Below are 21,825 nucleotides of genomic sequence, written 5' to 3'. Positions count from 1 at the left end.
CAGTAACAGGACAGAAAAAACACACATAAACTGACTCACTTCTAAAATCGCTTTATTATAGTACAGGTAAGAGAAGTTTAACAACAGGAAATTGTAATGCTTGTTGTTTTAAAAAAAAAAAAGTTTCTACAGTTAGCTACAGTTAGTTCTACTTTTTACAAAACATTTACAATTTACAAAGATAAAATAATAATAGGAAAAACACTGAGTCAATGAACGTTATTTTTTATACCTTGTGGGCCATTCCACCGAATGGGTGCCATTTGTGTCCCCAGGACATTATAGGTACAAACATGCATACAAATTAACTATAAAATACATTTTATTATTAAGCAAAGTGTCCTGCACATTAATCTAACAGCAAATTTAAAATCTATAATTAAAAAAGTTATTAAAAACGACCTAAAACACTGAACATATAGCATTTGTACACGTCCCCAGTGTCTAACGCTACGTTTTAACTTGAAATATAATAAAATCCTTCAGAAAACATTTTTATTTTGCATTTTTGTATACCTCCATATCCCATCTGTGCTTTAAATACCTTTATTTCAAAATACATTTATAATATTTTGGATAAAATATTCATTTTAGTCGTGTCCCCAGGTTTTCACTCAGTCCTGTTACCATAACACATTATGTTAACTGTTTAACATTAACATTTTCCACTAAAAAAAACGGGAAAATTCCACAAGACACATTTTCAACATAATATTGCAACATCTGGATCTTCTGAAGGCAATGAAATTACTGAAAGCATTTGGTCTTATTTTCTTTTCTGTATATTTGATGATATTGTAATGGTGGCTGGGTGCGTCATTATAAATATACTGTTCTGTTACCTAAATTATTTATAAGATGTTACTTGTTTATTTTAAAAATACAAATCTTTGGTGACACTATAATTTGCTGAGTATTCTCATAATATTAGCATGTACTCCATGTGCCTAGATTATATGTATTTGCTGATTCTATCCAAAAATCTCAATCCTGTTACTTTCAGTCCTGTTACTCATATACTCATATATCCTATACTTATATATAGTAACTGAGTAAAAGTAACAGGAGTTAGTAGTGTCATCTGATTAATGTAAATATTAGACTACATCCATATTAATATAGACAAACCATTTTTCTCAACATTTTGGCCTTCTATCCACACTGAGACAATGCTGGTTGCAAGAGAAAGCCTATGGTTGTTTATGCATTGTTCTTTTATATTACATTCCTGCAAGTATGACAGAAAATGTACTTAAAATTTCTGTCCTGTGGCAATTATGTAGTGGACTCATATGTGGAATGGCGTTTGAGTGTGAGCTGCGCTATAAGAAATCAAAATCCACAGAAAAACTGAAAAGATATTATTTGTTAAGTTTATTATAGTTAACATCAATTTTACTTTAATATTTAATATTTATTATTTATCTAATGACCCATCCTCTACCCCTAAACAAAAACCTTTGCAGACCACTAGATTTAAATAGAAACATGATTTGGTCTTTTTTAGCAGTGAGTTCTGCTCACTAGTCAATGTTTAACACTTTCACTATATGCAGGCATTAATACCTCATACGTGTAGTCAAACCTGTATACTAATATAATGGATACTCCTTCCTGTTACCCATTTCATTCCTGTTACTAAATAGTTTTTTTCTTTAAAAAAAATAAAGTTAAACCACTATTTTTTTAATTAAGTTCGGTCCATAATTTATAAGTTTGAGGTTTGAGTCACCTTTAAAATGAAAAAATGGGTTTGTGTTTAGACAAATACACCTTGTTTAGATAATTAGTGATTTTTTTTATGATAAAAAGAGTCTTTTTTGACCGTGAAACCAACAATTTATTTAAAATAAACATCTGCCTGAGGGGGAAATGAAGGAATTTGTTGACATATTTTTAAACATGCTTTTTAAAAGACATGAGAGTTTTGGTAACAGGACTGAGAAAAATGCATCCTCCACTTAAAAATTGTGTAAATAATTAAATAAAGTTACCTGAAATGGACCAGTACATATTTTGAATAGTTAAATATGTGTATTACTAGATTCAGTCTTTAAAAAAGATACAAATTTTAAAAAGTTTTGGAAGCAAATGGCACTCATTCGGTGGAATGGCCCTTGTATCAGTCATCAACAATGACATAAACAACTTAATGGATCTTCTGTTTATTTATTTTTACTCACATGTTAGCAAGACTGTCACAGGCTATTTGAAATGTCAATACTATCTACAATTCAAAATATTAGTTTAGATATCAATTTTATTTATACCGTCTGAAAGATTAAGCTGAATAAAACTTTAAAAACTTATTGCTGCATTTGGCCTATAGTTATCATTAGCATGATGTGAAAGGTTACTAGCCTAGCACATTTTTATGTTCTTAAACATTACTTTGCGGGCTAGAATAAATATTTACACAATTATTTTAACAAATTCTTAATGCATGTTGTTAGCAGAAACATCCTTTTTGCTTGTATTCAAACTAGACAGTGGATGCCACAGTAACATTTTCTGTTAAATTCACAATACTATCAGCAAGATTACACTTAAAAAAATTTTTTTTATATTTTATATTTTTTTATTTTAGTATTGTGGAATAGGATAATAAAGGACAAATAAAAGACAAAAAATATTTTTACGTGTAATATTACAGTAGGCTGCTTATCAAAGCACCATTAAAGTCACCATGAAATCAAAATTCTCTGAGGACATATTCACTGACATGAGTCCAGAAAGTTTGATCACAACTTCCATTTCAATTGCTTAATGTCCTAAGAGACTACATTTCTGTTTACACTTTGACTTACTGTTTCTGATTCAATTTTGTTTTCAACATTACGTCTGACCCCTATTACCTTAAGAGATCTTCTGAATGCTTTGATAAAATTACGTGAGCCAAAAAAGTAGATTAGGGGGTCCAAGCAGCAGTTGATTCCTGCCAATATATAGCATGCATAATATGCTGTTTGCAACTGCAACATAAGTCTACATTTACTGGGATGATACTTTTTCACAACTACTCCAATAGTCCGAACAACATTGAGAGGAAGAAAGCAAAGGCCAAATATGAATACACATATCCCTATCATCCTCATAGACTTATTCTTGACTGATAGGCCCTGAGCAGAATTTATGTTAATGCGGGACACTGAGCTTGCCAGGCGACTGTAGCAAAACACTGATATAGTTAAGGGTAAAATACACCAAAAGAAGAAAACCACAAAGTTAATAATAAAGTAAGCATCCGTCAACCTTGTCTGATGAATAGTAAGACACTGCCCATGATTTTCTTCAGTGGTTACAGGAAGCAGCCATCCATAGAGAATGCCAATTATTATAAGAAAACACCAAATCCCAGCACACAACTTCTTCATGAATATCTTCCTTTTTATCAACGAGGAGCGATTGAAGTGAACCACAGACACATATCGATGAACGCTAATGAGTGTGAGGAAGATGACACTGCCATTGAAGTGGATGCTGAGCACGGCGATCTTTAGCTGGCAGGCAAAATCCCCAAAAATCCAATTGCTATCCATGGCAAAGTACGCTGCCATCAGTGGGGTGAGTGGAGTGATGATGGCGTCAGATAGAGCCAGATTAAACTGCAGAACAGCTCCAGAGTTCCATTTGTGAATGCGGCAGGTGAAGACCCACAGGCTGAATCCATTGAGCAGAAGGCCCAGCAGATAGACCAGACAGAGGATCACAGTCAGAGACATGTGCTGAGGCTCAGGAGTACATGTATCCCCATGGCTCGCGTTGGGTAAATCTGAGGTGTTCATCTTAGAAGAATGCCACTGTGCAGAAAAAAAATGAGGGGTTGTTGATCAGATGCATCAAATGAATGAACGCTCCGGTTACTCACGTAACCTCGGTTCCCTGAGATAAGGGAACGAGTGTTGCGTCGTCATTGACGATTGCTTTGGGGAAACTCCTGTTTACTCTGTTACTGAAGCCAGATTGGTTAACGTTTGTGTAACTGCACAAACCAATGGCACTTGAGCCCACCAAAGGGGGGGGGGTTTCTCTGATTCGCCTGATAACCTGGGGTAGCAGGGCGATCGGAGGGAATGCATACAGACGGGTGTTGGGCCAGTCATGGGCCAGAGCATCCCGCTGCTTTGAGAAATAGGTTAGGCAGTGACAGTTGTCTTCGGAGGCGAAGAGGTCAACCTCTGCCTTGGCGAAAACTGACCAAATCATCTGAACCATCTGGGGATGTAGTCTCCATTCCCCCGGAGCTACATTGTCTCTTGACAACATATCCGCTCCTTGGTTCAATCTACCCAGCACATGAACCGCTCGTAGTGAGAGGAATTCTTTTTGTGCCCAAAGTAGGAGACGTGGAGTCATCCTGTGAAGGGGACGTGACCTGAAGCAGCATTGGTGGTTGATGTAGGCCACCACCGTTGTGTTGTCCGACCGGACTAGGACGTGATGTCTCTTTAAGGCTGGCAGGAAGGTCTTCAGGGCCAGACAAACAGCCATCATTTCAAGGCCGTTGATATGCAGGTGTCGCTCGTGGATCACCCAGGTCTGCCTCAGAGGGGAAGTCTATGCACTTCATAAAAGTGCGGGGGGCCAGGGACAGTCCAAACGGAAGGACTGTGTACTGATAGGCCATTCCCTCGAACGCAAATCTCAAGAACAGTCTGTGACCGGGCGCTATATGGATGTGAAAGTAAGCATCCTTCAGATCCACAGACAGGAACCAGTCCTCAGGACGAATTTCCGCGAGGATCTGCTTCAATGTTAACATTCTGAACGGCCGTCGCATGAGGGCTTGATTCAGAAGTCTGAGATCAAAAATCGGTTTGAGACCACCGGCTTTTTTGCGAACGAGGAAGTAGTGTCTGTAAAAGCCTGACTTGCTGTCCACTAAGGGGACCGTTTCCACGGCACCCTTTGCAAGCAGTGTGTGCACTTCGAGCAGCGTGCGAGCGAACTGGAGCGAGTAACCTCATTCTATGGTTTTTAGAACCCAACTTGACACGCCTGGGATGGATTTCCAAGCCGGCAGCCGGGAGGCTCTATTTTTATCAATGACGTATCGCCACCCGCAGGGAGAGAACTGACATTCGTGGACATCTTCATCGAGGGCAGCTCGCCGTGCGGGGAGCTGGCCTTCGTGAGTGTTCTTGCCTTTAGTAATGACTGCTTGCTGCCCGAAGGGGGAGAGCAGACGTGTACGAGAGGCTTTACTGATGCCAGTTCACCGCTAATAGGAGGAGAACTGACATGTGTGAGTGCAGGAAGAAGAAATTTGTTCTTTATTGCATGTGGGTCCGCCATCACAGCGGTAGTTTGGGGCACACGCTGAAATGACAGGACGTGCCCTGTTACAACACCTCCACCACTCAGAGGCATTCGAAGGAGTGGGGAATAACTGCGAGCTGTCTTTGAGGGGATTCCGGCGTCCGCGAGAATTATCCCTCTCCTCTTCCTCTCCGCACGCAGATCAGGACGGCTTCTGAGGCCCAGAATTCAGTGTTACACGAGGGCGGGGGCCCTGACGCTTGGGGAAGGGATACTTCTTCGTCGATCTGAGGCGCTGCTGAAGCGCCGGCGCCGGCTCCGGCTCCAGCTTTTGCGAGAGCTGAGGCTGCGCCGGTTTTGCAGGCTGCTGAGTGGACGGTGGCTTGGGGCGGCTTGAAACAGTTGCCGGGCTGGAGCGCTTAGGCAGGAAACGACGCAGTGCTTGCGACATCTTCTGTGCCATGATGAAGTGCTCCATAAAGCCGTCCACAGCTGGACTGAAGAGGCCTTTAGGCGAAACCGGGGAATCGAGGAAGGCCATTTTCTCAGCGTCCCTGATGTCTGTTAGGTTCAGCCACAGGTGGTGCTCCAGCACCACCAGGTTGGCCATGGCCTTGCCCACTGCCTGCGTCGTAGCCTGTCGTAGCACGCAGAGCCACATCCGTGGCCATTCGGAGCTCCGAGAACACGCCATGATCTCGGCCAGACTCGTCCAAGTCACGGAGAAGTTTGGCCTGAAACAATTGGAGCACGGACATAGTATGCAGGGCTGAACTGGCCTGGCCAGCCGCTGCATAGGCTCCGTTGGCGAGCGCTGACGTCATCCTGCAGGGCTTTGAAGGATGCGTTGCCGTCTTCAGTCCACGGCTCGTCGGCGGAAGCAGGTGTGCAGCCACCGCTTCCTCGAGAGGGGGGAGCTTGCAATACCCCTTTTCCTCAGTGCCGTCAACAGTGGTGAGAGCTGCTGCAGTAGAGGGGTTCACGTGTGCCGAGTAAGGAGCTCGCCAGGTTTTAGTGAGCTCCTTGTGGACCTCTGGCATGAACGGAGCTGGTCGCTGTCGTGAGGAAGGCTGACGATGACCTTTGAGGAACCACTTGTCGAGGAGGTCAGGGTCTGGCTCTTCCGGGGCCATCCATGCCAGGCCTAGTTCCTCCACAGCACGCGTGAGAACGCGGATCAGCTCCGAGTCCACGCTGGGCCGCACAGACTGAGATGGAGGGGGAGCTTCGGGCTCTTCGCCGGGAACATGCCCACTCGCCCACAGCGTCAGATGCCATCAAAGACATGGTCTCATCGACAGTTATCTCCTCCTCAGATGCGCCGAAGGAAACCAGGCCACTCACATCCAACGAGGGGCGCTGATCCTTGCATGTGAAGCACACCGGCAGCGTGAGGCGCTGTGGGGAGAGTGGAGTGCATGGGCGCTGGCCCGACGCAGCACCGCTCGTGCCCAAGAGAGAACTCCTGCTGTTCCACTGCTTCTTCCTCCGAGGAGACGGGGGAGCGGAGTGGGGAGAATCACCTTAGTGAGGACACGAAGCCTCTGCGAGTGCAGCCTCTGTGTGGGCGACGCCCAGACATGTGACGCACTCGTCGTGCCTGTCCGATTCGTGCCAGAGATGGCCGCAGGGGAAATCATCCACTGCCGGGGCTTGATTCGACTGCAGGAGCGGTGAAGAGCAGCGTAGAGCAGGTAAGCTTCTTTTCTTCGGCTTCTTGCAGAGTCAGCGAAGAGATGGACTCATTGCTGAAGGAGAAGATTCTGATGAAATGGCGCTCTGGGCCGACTTATATAGCAAGTGGCCCCCCCCCCCCTTTGGCAGGCTCAAGCGCCATTGGTTTGTGCAGTTACACAAACGTTAACCAATCTGGCTTCAGTAACAGAGTAAACAGGAGTTTCCCCAAAGCAGTCGTCAATGACGACGCAACGGGAGTTACCTTTCGATAGGGAACTGAAAATTACAGTGGCCCTGATCTGCAACTTAAAAATAAAAATAAAAAATGAAGTTGGGGGAAAGTGCCTAAGTCCTAAGAATTTTTCTCACTTTCTCTCTGACTTTTTTTGTTCTCTCCAAAACATTCTGTCTTCAATTTTTTTTCTCTCTTCTTAACAGAGAGAAAAATTTATGCAGTGATTTTGGAAGAGAAAAAAAGGTTTTTGAACAGAAAAAAAAGTTCATAAAGAGAGAGAAAAGTTTTGAATAGAGAAAAAAGTTTTAGAAAGAGAAAAAAATTATTTTTGGAAAGAAAAACAAACAGACAGAGAGAAAAATTAAGTTCAGGAAGGATCTAAGACACTTTTTTTTACATTTGCATTATTACTGTTTTTTGTGTTGCAGTTCAGGACTTCTGTAATGGAGTATATTAAAGAGAATAAATTGAGAGGTTTTTGAACTCTATTTTAATTAAATAACTGATGTCCTATTTAGCAGTTCTGTGTGTAATATACACACACACAAATATCATTTTTGATCAGTTAAGAGTAAATTTATGTGAAATTTTTTGTGCAATGCTGCAGTTTTTTCTTTTTCTTTTTCCAGCAATTTTTCCTTCCCCCTTAAATTCTTGTTAAATTAGCAAATGTAACATGCATCTGAAAAATGAATATTAAGGTACACAGAGCACTTACCAGGTCATGCAACTCTCCCTCAAAAATCATTTGAAACATTTCAGTATAAGTGTATGTGACAAAAAGGAACCAAGACAGGATTTCCTTTTATTAGTCAGCTGTCATTAAGCTAAACCCCACCCTTTTCTATGTTATGAGCAGTAAGCTACTTTAATAAGAACACCAGCCTCACAATTCATGGATTTTAAGACACTTTAAATAAAGTATAACCTAAGTGGTCTGATGTTGCTTATACAGTATATGGTATGTCAATGAAAAAAATAAGAATCCTACAGCAATATATCATTTTATTGGCTGCACTTCAGTGCAATCATTAAAAAACATAATAATTTGCTTCAAAAAAAAAAAAGTAAGCAAAAGTATTTAATTTGCATTAAATTGAATTAACTATAAACCTACATACAAAATTTCACTGCAATTTAAAAAAAAAAAAGTTTCTGTGAATTATCAACACAAAATGCCAACATATAAATAATACATACAATATATATACTGTAACAAAAAGCGCTGTTCTTGCTAACATGAGGGCAATCTTATGAAAATTCACCATGACTCATTTCAAGCCTCAAACCTATTTTCCTAAGAGAGATACGAAATGTTTTTGTGAATTTCTGACAGCTGAAACAATAGATAATTGGATCAAGACAGCAATTGGCTCCAGCCAAGATCCATGACACATAGTATGCAGTCTCCACTTTTAAAAGGAGACTGCATCTGTGGGGAAATAATTTCTTGACCACAAGACCCACACTGCGCACCACATTCATAGGCGTGAAACAAACAACAAAAATAGCCAAACAAACAGCCACCATTTTACGTGATTTGCTCTTAATAGCTTGTCCACTATCATGGCTAGTGTCGAGACGGGACATCGAGCGCACCAGAAGAGTGTAGCAGATTGCAGAAACAATGAATGCTAGAAGTAATCCAGGAATGAGGACAGTGAAGTTTACAATGAAATAAAAGTCAGTATATTGTCCTTGGTGAATGCTGAGGCATAACGTGCGATCTTCCACTGTGCTTGTGTCTAAAACAGCTGCAAAAACAGTTCCTTTAACCAATACAAAAAGCCAAACTCCTACACAGAGCTTCTGGACAAAGTCCTTTCGATTCATGTAAGAGTCTTGGTTGTAGCGAACCACGGCCACATAGCGGTGAATGCTAATGAGAGTCAGAAACAGAATACTGCTGTAAATGTGAAAGGTTATTAAAGCTGTTTTAAGCTGACAGAGAGCTTTCCCAAAAATCCAGTTAGCAGTGTGATAATATACTGCCATAAACGGTCCCATAGGACACATAAGTACATCACTGACAGCTAGATGAAACTGAAGAACAGTGCTGGACGTCCATTCTGGTGTCCTGCATGTGAACACCCACAGACTGAAGACATTAAGCAGGAGTCCCAACAGGAAAGTCAGACAAATGAGCACAGAAATGGAGATGTGCTGGGGCTTTATGGGACATGGGACACCACTGGTGGCATTAGAGTTGGAGGAGAACTCTGTACTGTTCATCTGTAAAAAAAAAAAATTAAATAAAATAAAAAAATACATAAATAAAACCAGCCGATGAAAATATTTTTAGTTTTATAAGAAATCATGGTTACACTGAAGAAAGAAATATAATGAATTAAGGTTAGATGGATTAAGATGCCTTGGATTTTTTCCACCACAACTTAAATTAATGCATGGTTGCATTAAAACATCTAATTTACTTATTTAATACCTTTTAAGAAGCAAACATTATTTTGATGAGTCCTGTTGACATATTGATCATTATATTAACTTAATATTGTGTGTAACCAAAATTAAATGGAAAATTAGGCAGTGGACAATGTTGAATTATGTCAAAATTAGTTGGAACAAATAATTTTTTGAGTAATTCACACAAAAATTTGGCTTTTACTAAATTCCTTAACTTTTGTTGGCTGAACATAATTTTATGAGAAGTGTATATCTAGTGATCTGTTAATTTATTTTATGTTGGACATAAACATTGTTTTGTGTTTCTTTGTTGATGGGTCAAAATTTTAACTAAAGTCTGGACGCACTAATTAATTTAGGTTTGTATGGCAACAAATATTGTTATTGTTTTTAAGAAAATAAAAGTTCGACCCTAAGATGACTCTCAGAATTGGCGCAGAAGCCACCAGTATTATGTCGGAGCTGATATTTTATAATTTTATATTTTATTTTAAAATCATTATTACAATTCTTGCAGTTATCTTTTATTAATTCCATTTCAGACATATTCATTGTTCATCATTGAGTGGAATCATTCCATCTGAATTCATAATCTCTTCTTTCAAAACATTCCTTCAATTTAAAATAAATAAATAAATAAAACCTTGTATTTAAATAATTTAAACCAGAATTCAGTTATTCCACTAAACTGTCAAAATGTGTTAATTTACATAGAACATTTGATTCAGTAATTTGGATTAATGACATAAATCATATCAGCAAAGATATGTATATCACTTGTATTTTACATCTGCAAAAATCAGATGGCAGCATGAAAAATTTACCCCAGGTCTTTTGCACTGAATAGAACTATAAAGGTGTTTTGGAAAGAGGACTCAAATGTGAAAACACTTTAAGATACAGGTACAGACAGAATATAGATGATCCCTGGTCTTTGTCATAACATCGGATTTAAAAGTCATCTGAGATTAACAGATGCTTTGAATATTAACATTTATGAATGGTTCCACAAGATAACAAAATGAATATCTGTTTGTCACTTACTCACCAAACCTTCACATAGTGAGTAACATTTTGAAATAGGCAATAGCCTGTATAAACAACAATACATTTGCAAAGAAAACATAACCAAATTTTGTTACCTTTAAGTCCATCCGTGAGAAGCCTGAATGATGGAGCTTGATGGAGATAATAATTCTCTAGACATCTGTAAGGCATTATATATGGCCACTGGAGACTTCCTGTGAATATTTAAAGCATATTTCCTTTTAATCTGAGGGACAACGATGTTTGATGCTATCTTTAATGTGGGTGAGAAAGCTTGCAAAGTGGGCACAAACAAACTTGACTGCTGAACTGCAAAAGCATAACTTGTGAAGAGCGTACAAGGAGTTGCATCACTTTGTATATGGCTGCAGTAAAAGTGAAAGATGAAACATAATGTACACCTATAATTAGCTCATTTGAGAAGGTGGAAATTCAGAACTGAAACCGAAATAAGGACGCAAAATAAATGCATTAGGCCTATATGCTTTCTCAAGTCAACAGTCACAATTAGCTTCATACATAACTGTTTCACAACTATTTAAAGATAATCAGATGCACACTTTGTCTGAATTACTAATATCCTGGCACATTTTAATTGAGTATTTCTTTAGCCTATAACTGCCAAGGATATGATACTTGCTACATGCCACCCACAAATCAAGTGAAAGGTCATAAAAGTCCGGGGATGGCTCGAATGCCCACAAAAAGAGCACTAATGCCATAAAAAAAAAACTAATTCCACACTAAACAGTTAGTTGTCAACTTTGTTTTATTTTATACTAAATAAAATAAAATGAATAATTTAAAAAAAAAAAAAAAAAATTCTGTTTTAGTCCTAAACATCAGACTATAGCATAAATGCCTATTATTTATCAGACCCAAATGTGTTTTTTGGGCATTTAATTTCAAAATCATGGCCATTAATCCAATTGGTTAATTTTTGCAATGCAGACGTAAGTGTTTTCTGTGAATGTGCGAGTAAATAATAAAAGATATTTAAAAAAAATGAAAACTATTTGTACTACAAACCAATGTGTTATTGATTCCGGTAATAAATTAAAATAATAATATGATAATGATAATGAATGTCAAACAGCATTATGGACTGTTTTTGTACTGCTAAAATAACTGGAAGCGGAAGAGACCGGAAGTCTCGCACATTCAAAATAAAAATTACCGCACCCCCTCTTTAGTTAAAAACAAGATAGATAGTTTTGAACAGAGAAGCGGAAAAATTTTGACATTTAGGCAGGTGTCAGAAGAGAAATTTTTGTCAGCATATGAAGACATTTTGCCGAAAGAGTCCGTGTAACATGCCTTGAGCAGCTGTAAAATTTGACGAATAATGAAATGAGGCAGCGTAGGTGCTGTGAGGCAAGTATGATGTTGTCCGAACTGACAGAACAGGGACGAGCAACTAACCCACCAGGAACTGCTCCTGCGACTTCCAGGCCAGGAGACTCGAGTACTCCTCGCTACACGTGGTAACACGGGAACTTACAAAATTAACATGCTTTTAAATTTTCATAAATGTCTGAGACCATATTGAAAAACTGGGATTTACTTTTATTGTAAAACTCTATTAAATCCAGAGATGTAGGCTATTTTGAAAAATAAAGCAAAGAAACATCGTGACGTAAAATAATTAAGAGCGTTTCTTAAAGATGTGAATTAAATGCTCTTCTAATGAAAAGTGCTTGCTCGACATCGATACAAATGTGGCGCAAAAGCCGCTGCATAAACTATGACAGTACAACAGGCTTTTTTTTAAACTGAAGTAAAAAAAGGAAGAGCTTATTATCTCTGTGGGCGCTTGGTGTCTTCTCGGTTTCAAATATAGGCACGTCTTCCTTTTAAGTACTTGCTCAATTCCTATTTATTGTAACCAGTACTTTTATAAAGTAAACACATTTTATTAGTGTGGGGAAGATGTTAAATATTGCTGCGGTTATTTTATTTACCATGGGGAAACACCATAGACCGTACACCATAATTTCCACCAGGTGATGACTGGAAAAATCCAGCTGAATGCTAGCATGATTGATAGATGGATATGGTTGGTTGATTATAAGCTACACAATTGATAGCAACTGACAATGACATAAATGAATCGGAACCACCAGAGAAGCTCAGCTATGACAGTAAGAGGAGGGACTGTAGAGGTTATGGTGCATCTGTCAGATTACTCTGAGCTGCAGCATATAACACACAACAACAACAACAACCATCACAAGACAGAAGGCTTCACTGAGCCAGGACCTCATTACAAGACACTAGGTGGAGACAGCAGCACAGAGAATGTTCTAGGCATTTTATGTACAAAAAAAAAAAAGGTGAAAGAGAAAAATAAAATAAGTGAACTAATGAAAATATTATGTTATGTCTAAATATGCAAACCATTATCTACACTCATTTGCATAGAACAGAAATCTAAACATTGGATGAAGCCAGTTTACTTTTTACAAAATAAATTTTGTTTTATCATTCCATGAATCAGTAAATGCTGCCAACAGTCAGTCAGTAGATAAATTAATATATTTTTAGGAATAAAATGTTATGTATGAAAGTTTTATGAACAAATACCTATGTAAAGATCTCTAGGAATGTGTATTCTATTGAAGTGAAAAGATATGTATTGGAATTGAAATATACAGACACAAATAGGTAAAGTGTAATAAATTAAATACTTAAATGTGTACTTTGGATTTTTCTTCCACTAGTCAGAAAGAATACATGTTATGGAAGCAAAATAGGCCAAAGTCTCAAAATTGACCAGAGCATGCAAAAAATAATGGTTTTGCCTGTAGTGACTTATAGAGCCAATGGGGGAAATATTACTTATTGAAGAAACCTAGGATACATTAGAGAGACAATTTCATAATTTTCCAAGATTATATTAAGGATGGAAACTTTTTGTCCAATTTGGACTTTCAAACAACCATAATGAAACATATAATTCATCTTACACTTTAAAAACATGTATAAAACAATAAAAAAAAAAAAAAAAAGTGCATTCCATGACAATGTATCAATTATGTAGTATGTATTTTGCATATTGTTAAATGTTTTTTTAAGCATTATTTTTATAATAATACTTTACTTTCTATTTGGTAGCGGGTGAAACACAGCAGTTTGCTTGCAGAAAGAGAGGCTGCCAATCATCTGAATGGCAGTGATCTGTGATTGATTGTGTTGTGTCTTTTAGCCATGTCTGGCTTGGACAAGGTGTTGGGAAAAAAAAAAAAAAAAACTCTAATCAGTTAAGTTTAATGCATTTAAACACTCCAAAATCAAGGACTGTTAACTTTCTTACCAATTATTTTATTTACACTACGGCTTGTCACGGACACAATCCAAAGCAAAACATACTCAACCATGAAATGCTAAGAGACTACATTTGAACTCGTACAACAATGAAACAAGACTAAATTTTCTTAAAATAAGCATATAAATGGAAATAGAGCTGAGCCAAAAAAAATTGCAAAATGGAAAAGGCTTTTAAAATTACCCTTATAAAAGAAAAAAAAATTCATAACCAGCACTGTTGGATTTTACACACATTCAGGTCAGTCTTTATGACAAGACTTCTCGTCTATCCCCACGTGAACATGATTGCTGTTGCTGCTCTCTAGTGGCTGGGGCATCCAGTCTCTCAAAGAGGGGTCGTGGGGGTGGAGGGGGTGGAGGGCACAGTAACAGGGTGAAGGCCGAGATCCAGAGAAGGGGCTTCCTCTGGTTCTGGGGGGCTTTTCTTAGAAGCTTCAAGCTTCTCCTTCAACAGAGTGTACAGCTCCTTCACTGACTCACTGCTCTATAATAGCATGAATTAAAACATGGTTACTTTATAAAATGTCAGCATAAGAGAACCAGTACAAAGAGGAACAGAGAATACTTTTATCATCTGTGAACAGAAGTGGATGAAGTGCCATCTAGCGACCTTTAAAGTCAACATTAAAACAAAACTGACTCTGACATTTAAACTGACATTTACTTTCTTAATCTGGTCTTATGAACGAGTCATCAGTGCATGTTGTTTCAATGAAAAAAAAATTGGTAATCAAATCAAATTACTTTAAAGGTGCACTAAGCGATTTTTGAAAAATTGTGGCCAATCAGCAGTAAGGGGGAGTGTCTTGTAATGACAGAAAGAAAAGAGCGCTCAGTTTGAGTGCACAGGACTGATATTAGCAGATCGACTATAAATAGAGAGAGATGGCAGATAAAAATAAATAAATAAATTTAAAAAAGAGGAAAATATCAGAGAAACAAAACATTAAAAAGATGAGTTACGATCAGGCAAGAGGTAGGACCCACGTAAATATCGGAGAAGCTTTCCAGCAGTGGAGAGAACTCGAATCGGTCACCAAGGTTCAGTTTTTCTTCTTGATCGGTGAGTAACGTTAATTTAGCTTCGTTTCACACAACTTATCCATGTTGGCTTTTGTTTGAATATGCTTGTGTGTCATCTTCACTTTTTTCCACGATCGTCGTTGCCATGGTTGTGTACGTACGTGTGGGGCAGAGATTTCAAAATAAGGGCGAGGTCCTGTTGGGATATGGGCGTGTTTGTTTTGGTGCTGTCAAATATCAACATCGTTTGGGAAAAATCGCTTTAGTGCACCTTTAACACTACTACTGATCAATGGTATATGCTTCTGTTGAAAAAGCATCAGCCTACAGCCTACATTATTTCAACTTATTTCTTCGATATTTGTGTTCAGCTGCAGAATTCCAACATATACCATTTTCTATATATAATAAAAGTTTCTAATGTTGCAAGTCTGCTCATATCTGGTTGGTTTGGTCCATGTCTTATAACTCTTAAACTTTTTTTTAAAGTCTGTATATTATTTTTTATAATCCCTATGGGAAAAATGAATGGGAAAATATTTCCCACGACTAAAAAAAGTGGACAGGCACTGTTGCATTAACATTGGATGTTAACAATGTTAATCAGCAGTTACAGTTATTTAGGCATTACTTCAGCAAATTCACATTCATTCTGTTTCCGGTTTTAATACCTGTTTTGGTGGTTCAAGCGTCTTCATTAAGGTTTCCATGTAGGACGCCAGCACCTTCTGATGGAGATGATTCAGCAAACGAAGACAGTGTCGGTGAACATTCTCCTTACTGCAAATGAGAGTGAAAAACATACTAGAACTGCAGTGAACTGAGCCACAGTATTAACCTTGATTTTTATCTTACTGATGTTTTTTTTTCTTTTCAAGCATTGAAGAATTGCACTATTAAAAAGGTAATACAGACCTAGAGAAAGATGTGAGGAGGAAGTTATCAAAGACTGCAGTACAGAACTCCTCTGATCCAAATTCATCAGAAAGCAGAGTCAGATGACCAGTGAGAAGATGGAGAAAGATGTCACCAAATGCCATGTCGTTATAGGTATCAACTGCACAAACACACAAACAAAGTGATCAGTGTCTGTGAGGCTTTGACTAATGGATCCATTAATCCAAAGTCTCTGACAGGAGTCTCACCCAGTGCAGGCAGCAGCCGCTGTAAAGCATTTTTATTCCTCTGCTTGGCGATATGAAGCACATAATAAAGACCGATCTCACACGCCACTCTGTTTTCCTGTATATACCTGGACAAGACAAAAACACCATCCATTTTAGAAAACTGAGCGTTTGGTGAAAATATTGAGCTAAGGAGCATCCCTGGTGCAGATACCTGGAGAAGGTTTCAGGCAGCATGGTGGGGTATGTCAGAGAGGTTTTCTCCTCACTTGGCAGTTTCTGCTCCACAGTGAACGTGTAATCATCCACCACTATTGACATCATGGCAGGCAGGAAGCGTGTTACCACCTCCAAATCCTGATGGTAAACAAGACCAGCCTTGAGTAATTACACAACCCATTTCAAATGTTAGGTTATGATTTATTGAAGAATGCCAAGAGTTAATCTTACCATTCGGGGCTCTTTAAAAACCTGGCTGTCGATCATATCCCAGGCACCCTGGCCAAGAGAAAGCATCCGCAGCAGAAGGAGAAGGTCAGGGCTGTCCTGTTCATGAACATAAGTGATTTCATAGCATGAAATATTAGCATTTTATTTTAGTATTATTTCTATACTATTATTATTTGTGTTGATATTTCAAATTGACTTTTAATTTTATATTTTCAGTTTAGGTTTAAAAGATTTTATGTGCTTTGTTTTTTTTATATTTCTATTTAGATATAATTTATTTCTATTTCAGTCCTGTATAATAACATCTTTATGGAATTTATACAATTTACTCTACATTTGAATTTGCAAAAAAACAAGCCCAAGGCAATGTAGCAAATAAATAGAGGAATAAGATATTAATATGAGTAATATATTATAAAAGATAAGAATAAATAAATAAATAATTTAAAATAGAATATAAAATGATTTCGGTTTATCAATTTTAGTACTTCAACTTGTTGTTAGTTGCCAATAGAATATAATTTCTTATTTGAACTAATTTTAGCTTTATTTTAATTACCAAAAGGGATGTAATGATTCACTCAACTCACGATGCGATACGATACTGATTCTGCGATACAATTTTCGGATGATTTTTTAACAAAATGAGATTTAAGGCAAGTTATAAACGCAAATCCCAAATCAAATAAATTAATAATGCAAATAAAAGAAATCTCTTAATATAAACAAACTAAGGGTTTGTCTATGCTGTGCATACACGTAGCATGAGCAGTTTTGGATTTAAATTAGATTGTATAATTTCCAAACCCGAAGCAAAACAAAGTTTAGCTTTGTGAAACTGTACTACATAAAACATCTGAACAGAAACAGCAGATGGGCTGAATGGGAACACAAATTCACTCTCTAACAGCAGTGGCGCTTATGGAACAGCAGAAATATAGTGTTTCCTTCATTACCGCTGTAAGCAAAGCTACACAGCTCTTATAAACAGTATTTTAGTATGCATTATACAGATGCAAAATGAAAAGGAAATGTCATCTAAACTTTTCTGAAGACAGTCAGTTCCCCTCAGAGATACATTCATATAAACAACCACCCCAACTGTATTGAGATTCATTTAACATCTCAACTGATTTTAATCGTCTGATTTTTTTTTTCATATAAATTTTACATCCGTTACATCCTTAATTACCAAAAACTACTTTTAATAGTTTGAGTTAACAATAACAAAACAAAAGATGTCTACTATAATCTAAAACCAATTGGGATCTTACTCTGGGCAGGGCGTCCTGGCTCAATAGCTCCTGAAGGTTCCTCACGGTACTCAACACTAGTGTGTTACAGGCAAATGGGTCACAGAGGATCATAGACAGGTCACTGTGAGAAAGAGACAGAGAGTGTTACATTTTTAATTTTTTAAGGGTATGCTATGTTACCTTGTGTCTGTATGGATATGTGAATCTAGTACCCTAACACTTGTTCCTGCCCTTTCTTCACCCCATCCAGGAAACCTTGTAACTCTCGGGCCCGTTTAGCATCCACAAACTTTTCCCTGATGCAGGCATCCAAACACCAAGAAAACTACCAAAAGGATAAGAGCAGAGATAAGTATTTTGTATTATTGGGTGCAGTCTGTTTGAAAGTGATCACACTCTGCAGTAGTTCCAAATATTTTTTAATTGTTTTAATTTATAAACAACCAAAACATTGCTTTGAGGTCTGACTTTCAGAAAGAGTTCAGTTCGTGTACCTTTTTGCAACAGTTATTTAGGCCCTTTTATACAAACATAATAAATGGAAGGCCCCTACAAATGGTGCTTAATAATCACAAAGTTGCAGCTGAAAACAGATGGGACACTGGTTCCACACCTTGTGACAGGGGTCAACTGAACAGATCTCACTGATGTCGAGGTCATGGAGGGACATGAGCAGCTCAGCTCGCAGGGTGCAGTAGTGAACGTTCCGTGTGCGCAGGAACAGTGTCCGCAGGAACTGTAGTACCATATCATAGAGCTTCACATTCTTCCCAATCATCTGAGTCAGCTTCAGCACCACCTGACAAAAAAAACAAAAAAAAACAAGACAAAATCACAGTGTGGACAGAGCTGATTTTTGTTCAATCACCAAAATCCAAGTTTGTCAAAAAATAAATAAATAAATAAATACCACTGACACAACATTACATTAACACTACATTACCATCATGTTAACAATACATTAAAAACTGACATTAGTTCGTTAAAATTAGAAGAACATAAGATTAACGTTAACACGACCTTATGACAACACTGATATAACATTATAAGAAGAGTTACTTATGCTATTCACATTCAAACTTACTCTTAAAACCTTCATTTAAATTTTTTAGGCATGCATAGTATTGTTTGAAAATTAGAATTTTTGTGGAATGTTTTAATAATGGTTTTAATGTTTTAGAATTTCATTAAAGAAACAGTACGTTAATACTGACACAGTTTCTAAATTAAGTGATACGATTAATGATCTAAACAGTCCAAATTAGACTGGCCCATTATGCTTTAATATAAACATACTATAATCTAGACACTATATCTAATTGATCAGCTTACAGTTACAAATGAACATTTCAATGTATTAAAAAATGACTTACAATACTAATTACAATGTTGTAAGAAAAACACCTGCCACTTACCTCACCCTGTCGCCGTGTTTTGGGTGAAGGGCTGAAAAAGTTGTGAAGGATGGAGAGGTCACTGCTGAAAAGAGCCGCCTCCTTCTCCACAATATACTGTTTCAATAGAGGAGACACCTCGTCCCCGAAAAGAGCCTGATTGTCTTGCCAAATCTGCCGTTTCACCTCCACTGCGCAGACTTTATACAGCTCTTTATCAGCCATCACCTGCTTCAGCTTCTTCTCCGGTACCTACATCAGAGCGCAAACAGATTGTCACCGTTATCCTAAAAGCACTGTTATGTTAACTATAACAATAAATGATAAAATAACAAAAATAGATTGCACACCTAAGGCTGAAATCTGCAAAATAAGGTTTAAAATGAGTCTGTCTGTATACTGTGCTACCTTGAAATATATCTGACACCCAACCATTATAGTAATAAGTAATTACACAGAACACATTCAAACCTTTGGCAGATGTTTCAGCACTTGCATGACAATGGGCTGTATGGATGGCATCTTCACCAATGGGAAGCTTTTCTCAAGAAGTTCTTCCAGCTTTACATATCTGTGAATTTAGGGGATGCGCTAGTATGATTTTCATCTGCTGATTATGATTTGCTGTATATTTAAAAAAAAAAAAAAATTGTTTTGAAATCAAACTTTTCACCTGTCCTCATCCTTGCCCTCTGCAATGGTGGCAACACGCTCCATCAGCTTTTCTCGAAGTTCATCAAAGACTGACTGATGAAACTCCAGCCGTGGAGTCCCGTGAAGGTCCAGGAAAGGCAATGCAGACTGTAGGGTTGGCAACAATATACCATTTTCCATCTGTGAACAACAATACAGTTGTGTTAAAAACACAGCAAGACACAACATGAACATACTTTTTAGAAAGGTACTATTTATGGAAATAATATGCTTTTAAAGAATATACTTGAATATATGTTTTCAGACACTTAATTACGATGCAACTGCAATAAGTTGATTTTTTTAAACCAGGTGAAGTAGCACTTTTTATACGTTTTATATTCCTAATTACTGTTAGCGTCTGTGAAATACAGTTTAAGTGAACTGTTGAATGTACTGACAGGCATTTATGGCAAACTAAAATATACTTTCATTTCTGAGGAAACTACATATAAACTATAATATATTTGTAATTACACATTTGTAATGATGAAGTTGCAGTTTAACATTTGAAATATATTACCTTTGAACGTAATACCAAATAACACACTACAGTTAATTAAATTATAATCAAGCACATTACATGTGCATTAGCATGTTGAACAACACAGCAAACTAAGTGTACAAAAGATACAAAATATTTAGCACTTTAAAGTAAAACTTTTAATTTGACAATATTACAAAACACTTTTAAAAGTGTACTTAAGTGTGTTAGGAGTCAGTAACGTGTCCCGTAAGTACATTTAAAAGGCCTTTTATTTCGTTAATACTATATTATCTGCAAGAACAGTTCTTTAAATATACATTTAAGATTTGAACTGCACATTTAATACAACTGCACTCTTCTTTTTCAGAGGGGTATTTATTAGTCCTAATGCCTTAGTTCAGGGGTCACCAAACTTGTTCCTGAAGGGCCGGCCTGCGTCCCAATGTGCATACTATCCATCCTAAATTCTATGTGATATTAGTAATTTACTATTTAGGGCAGATAGGGTGAATAGTATGCACATTGGGATGCAGGGCCGGTGTCCTGCAGAGTTTAGCCCCAACCCTAATCAAACACACCTGAACCAGCTAATCAAGGTCTTGCTTGGTATACTTGAAACTCCAAGGCAGGTATGTTGAGGTAAGTTGGAGCTAAACTCTGCAGGACCCCTGCCTTAGTAATCAGTTATGGGCTACAATTAGATAGTAGAAGAGGGCATATTGGATTACTTACTAGTAAGTATTAGTAACATATTAATTAGTAAGCTCAAATAGATCGGTTTAATCATCTTGTCATATGTCAAGTCACACTGCAAGCGACGCCAGAAACTAGATCCCTCCTCCCATTATAATCAATGAAGATGACTGCTGTATGCCTAATGCAAGACATTTAAAGACTGTGACTTTTTAAGAGAAAGAGGTACATATCTAAGTGTATTAAGCTCTAACCTGAAACTGGTCGATGGCTTTCAGGGGTTCTGTACAGTTAGTGAGAGTTTCTTTCAGGTCTTCTCCATTGGATATTCCCAGCTCAGGTAACCCAGCGAACATTTTGAGTGGCTGTCTCTATTTTAGCTGCATGAAAACGAAATGAAACGCAATGCACTGACAGCAGAAATACAACAGATGTAGACTAGATTTGCATTGTTCGTCGTTATCTGTATTCGCACACTTCCTAACTGTGCAACCTCGTCAACAGACTCTTGTTTCTGATACATCGTAAAAGGTTCCGCCTAAGAAATGTTCCTAGCTGGGCACTTCTTCTTGTATGATTTAATGACGGTTGACAAGCCAACTTATGGTGTATTACCGCTAAAGTGCCCACAATTCGCTGTACATGTGAATACTAAAATGCCCTTATCATTGAAAAGCAATATTAAAATATTCTAGAATTTGTTTAAAAAAAAAAAAAAGTAACTAGATGAAGAAAGTCA

General features: G+C 37.7%; 3 protein-coding genes across 6 annotated transcripts; all 3 read right to left on the bottom strand.

Moving 5' to 3' along the window:
* Positions 1-51: 51 nt before the first annotated feature.
* On the bottom strand, positions 52-7,933 carry LOC131541052 (P2Y purinoceptor 4-like). The gene is made up of 2 exons (XM_058776542.1): positions 7,890-7,933; positions 52-3,800 (listed from the first exon to the last, which is right to left on the bottom strand). Exons 1-2 carry the CDS (start codon positions 7,926-7,928, stop codon positions 2,772-2,774), a joined length of 1,068 nt encoding a protein of 355 aa, XP_058632525.1. The 5' UTR covers positions 7,929-7,933; the 3' UTR covers positions 52-2,771.
* A 374-nt stretch (positions 7,934-8,307) lies between these two features.
* On the bottom strand, positions 8,308-12,160 carry LOC131541674 (lysophosphatidic acid receptor 6-like). 3 transcript variants are annotated; one of them, XM_058777580.1, is made up of 3 exons: positions 12,066-12,160; positions 10,735-10,833; positions 8,308-9,403 (listed from the first exon to the last, which is right to left on the bottom strand). In XM_058777580.1, the coding sequence occupies exons 2-3, from the start codon at positions 10,744-10,746 to the stop codon at positions 8,423-8,425; spliced, it is 993 nt and encodes a 330-aa protein (XP_058633563.1). In that variant the 5' UTR covers positions 10,747-10,833; positions 12,066-12,160; the 3' UTR covers positions 8,308-8,422. The 3 variants fall into 3 exon arrangements, with proteins under 3 accessions (XP_058633563.1, XP_058633564.1, XP_058633562.1); XM_058777581.1 differs by having other exon boundaries at positions 10,735-10,829; positions 11,953-12,090; XM_058777579.1 differs by lacking the exon at positions 12,066-12,160 and adding an exon at positions 11,669-12,047.
* A 24-nt stretch (positions 12,161-12,184) lies between these two features.
* On the bottom strand, positions 12,185-21,615 carry nelfb (negative elongation factor complex member B). Of its 2 annotated transcripts, none has more exons than XM_058777578.1 (13): positions 21,341-21,615; positions 19,887-20,047; positions 19,685-19,784; positions 19,235-19,465; positions 18,433-18,618; positions 18,032-18,144; positions 17,838-17,940; positions 16,564-16,659; positions 16,328-16,470; positions 16,135-16,241; positions 15,905-15,956; positions 15,661-15,769; positions 12,185-14,450 (listed from the first exon to the last, which is right to left on the bottom strand). In XM_058777578.1, the coding sequence occupies exons 1-13, from the start codon at positions 21,440-21,442 to the stop codon at positions 14,292-14,294; spliced, it is 1,662 nt and encodes a 553-aa protein (XP_058633561.1). In that variant the 5' UTR covers positions 21,443-21,615; the 3' UTR covers positions 12,185-14,291. The 2 variants fall into 2 exon arrangements, with proteins under 2 accessions (XP_058633561.1, XP_058633559.1); XM_058777576.1 differs by having other exon boundaries at positions 15,905-16,046; positions 21,341-21,614.
* Positions 21,616-21,825: the final 210 nt, after the last annotated feature.

This window comes from Onychostoma macrolepis, chromosome 05 (assembly GCF_012432095.1).
Source record: "Onychostoma macrolepis isolate SWU-2019 chromosome 05, ASM1243209v1, whole genome shotgun sequence".
NCBI lineage: Eukaryota > Metazoa > Chordata > Actinopteri > Cypriniformes > Cyprinidae > Onychostoma > Onychostoma macrolepis.
Note: the sequence above shows the minus strand (reverse complement) of the source record. Positions and strands in the feature narration are given on the sequence as shown.

Excerpts from the sequence above, each read along its gene's own strand:
- LOC131541052 (XM_058776542.1), bottom strand. The coding sequence starts at position 7,928 with ATGTTTCAAATGATTTTTGAGGGAGAGTTGCATGACCTG. Across the intron at positions 3,801-7,889 it reads AGGGAGAGTTGCATGACCTG|TGGCATTCTTCTAAGATGAA; the intron begins GTAAGTGCTCTG and ends TTTTCTGCACAG.
- nelfb (XM_058777576.1), bottom strand. The coding sequence starts at position 21,442 with ATGTTCGCTGGGTTACCTGAGCTGGGAATATCCAATGGAGAAGACCTG. Across the intron at positions 18,619-19,234 it reads AAACACGGCGACAGGGTGAG|GTGGTGCTGAAGCTGACTCA; the intron begins GTAAGTGGCAGG and ends TTTTTTTGTCAG. Across the intron at positions 14,451-15,660 it reads CGCTTGAACCACCAAAACAG|AGCAGTGAGTCAGTGAAGGA; the intron begins GTATTAAAACCG and ends ATGCTATTATAG.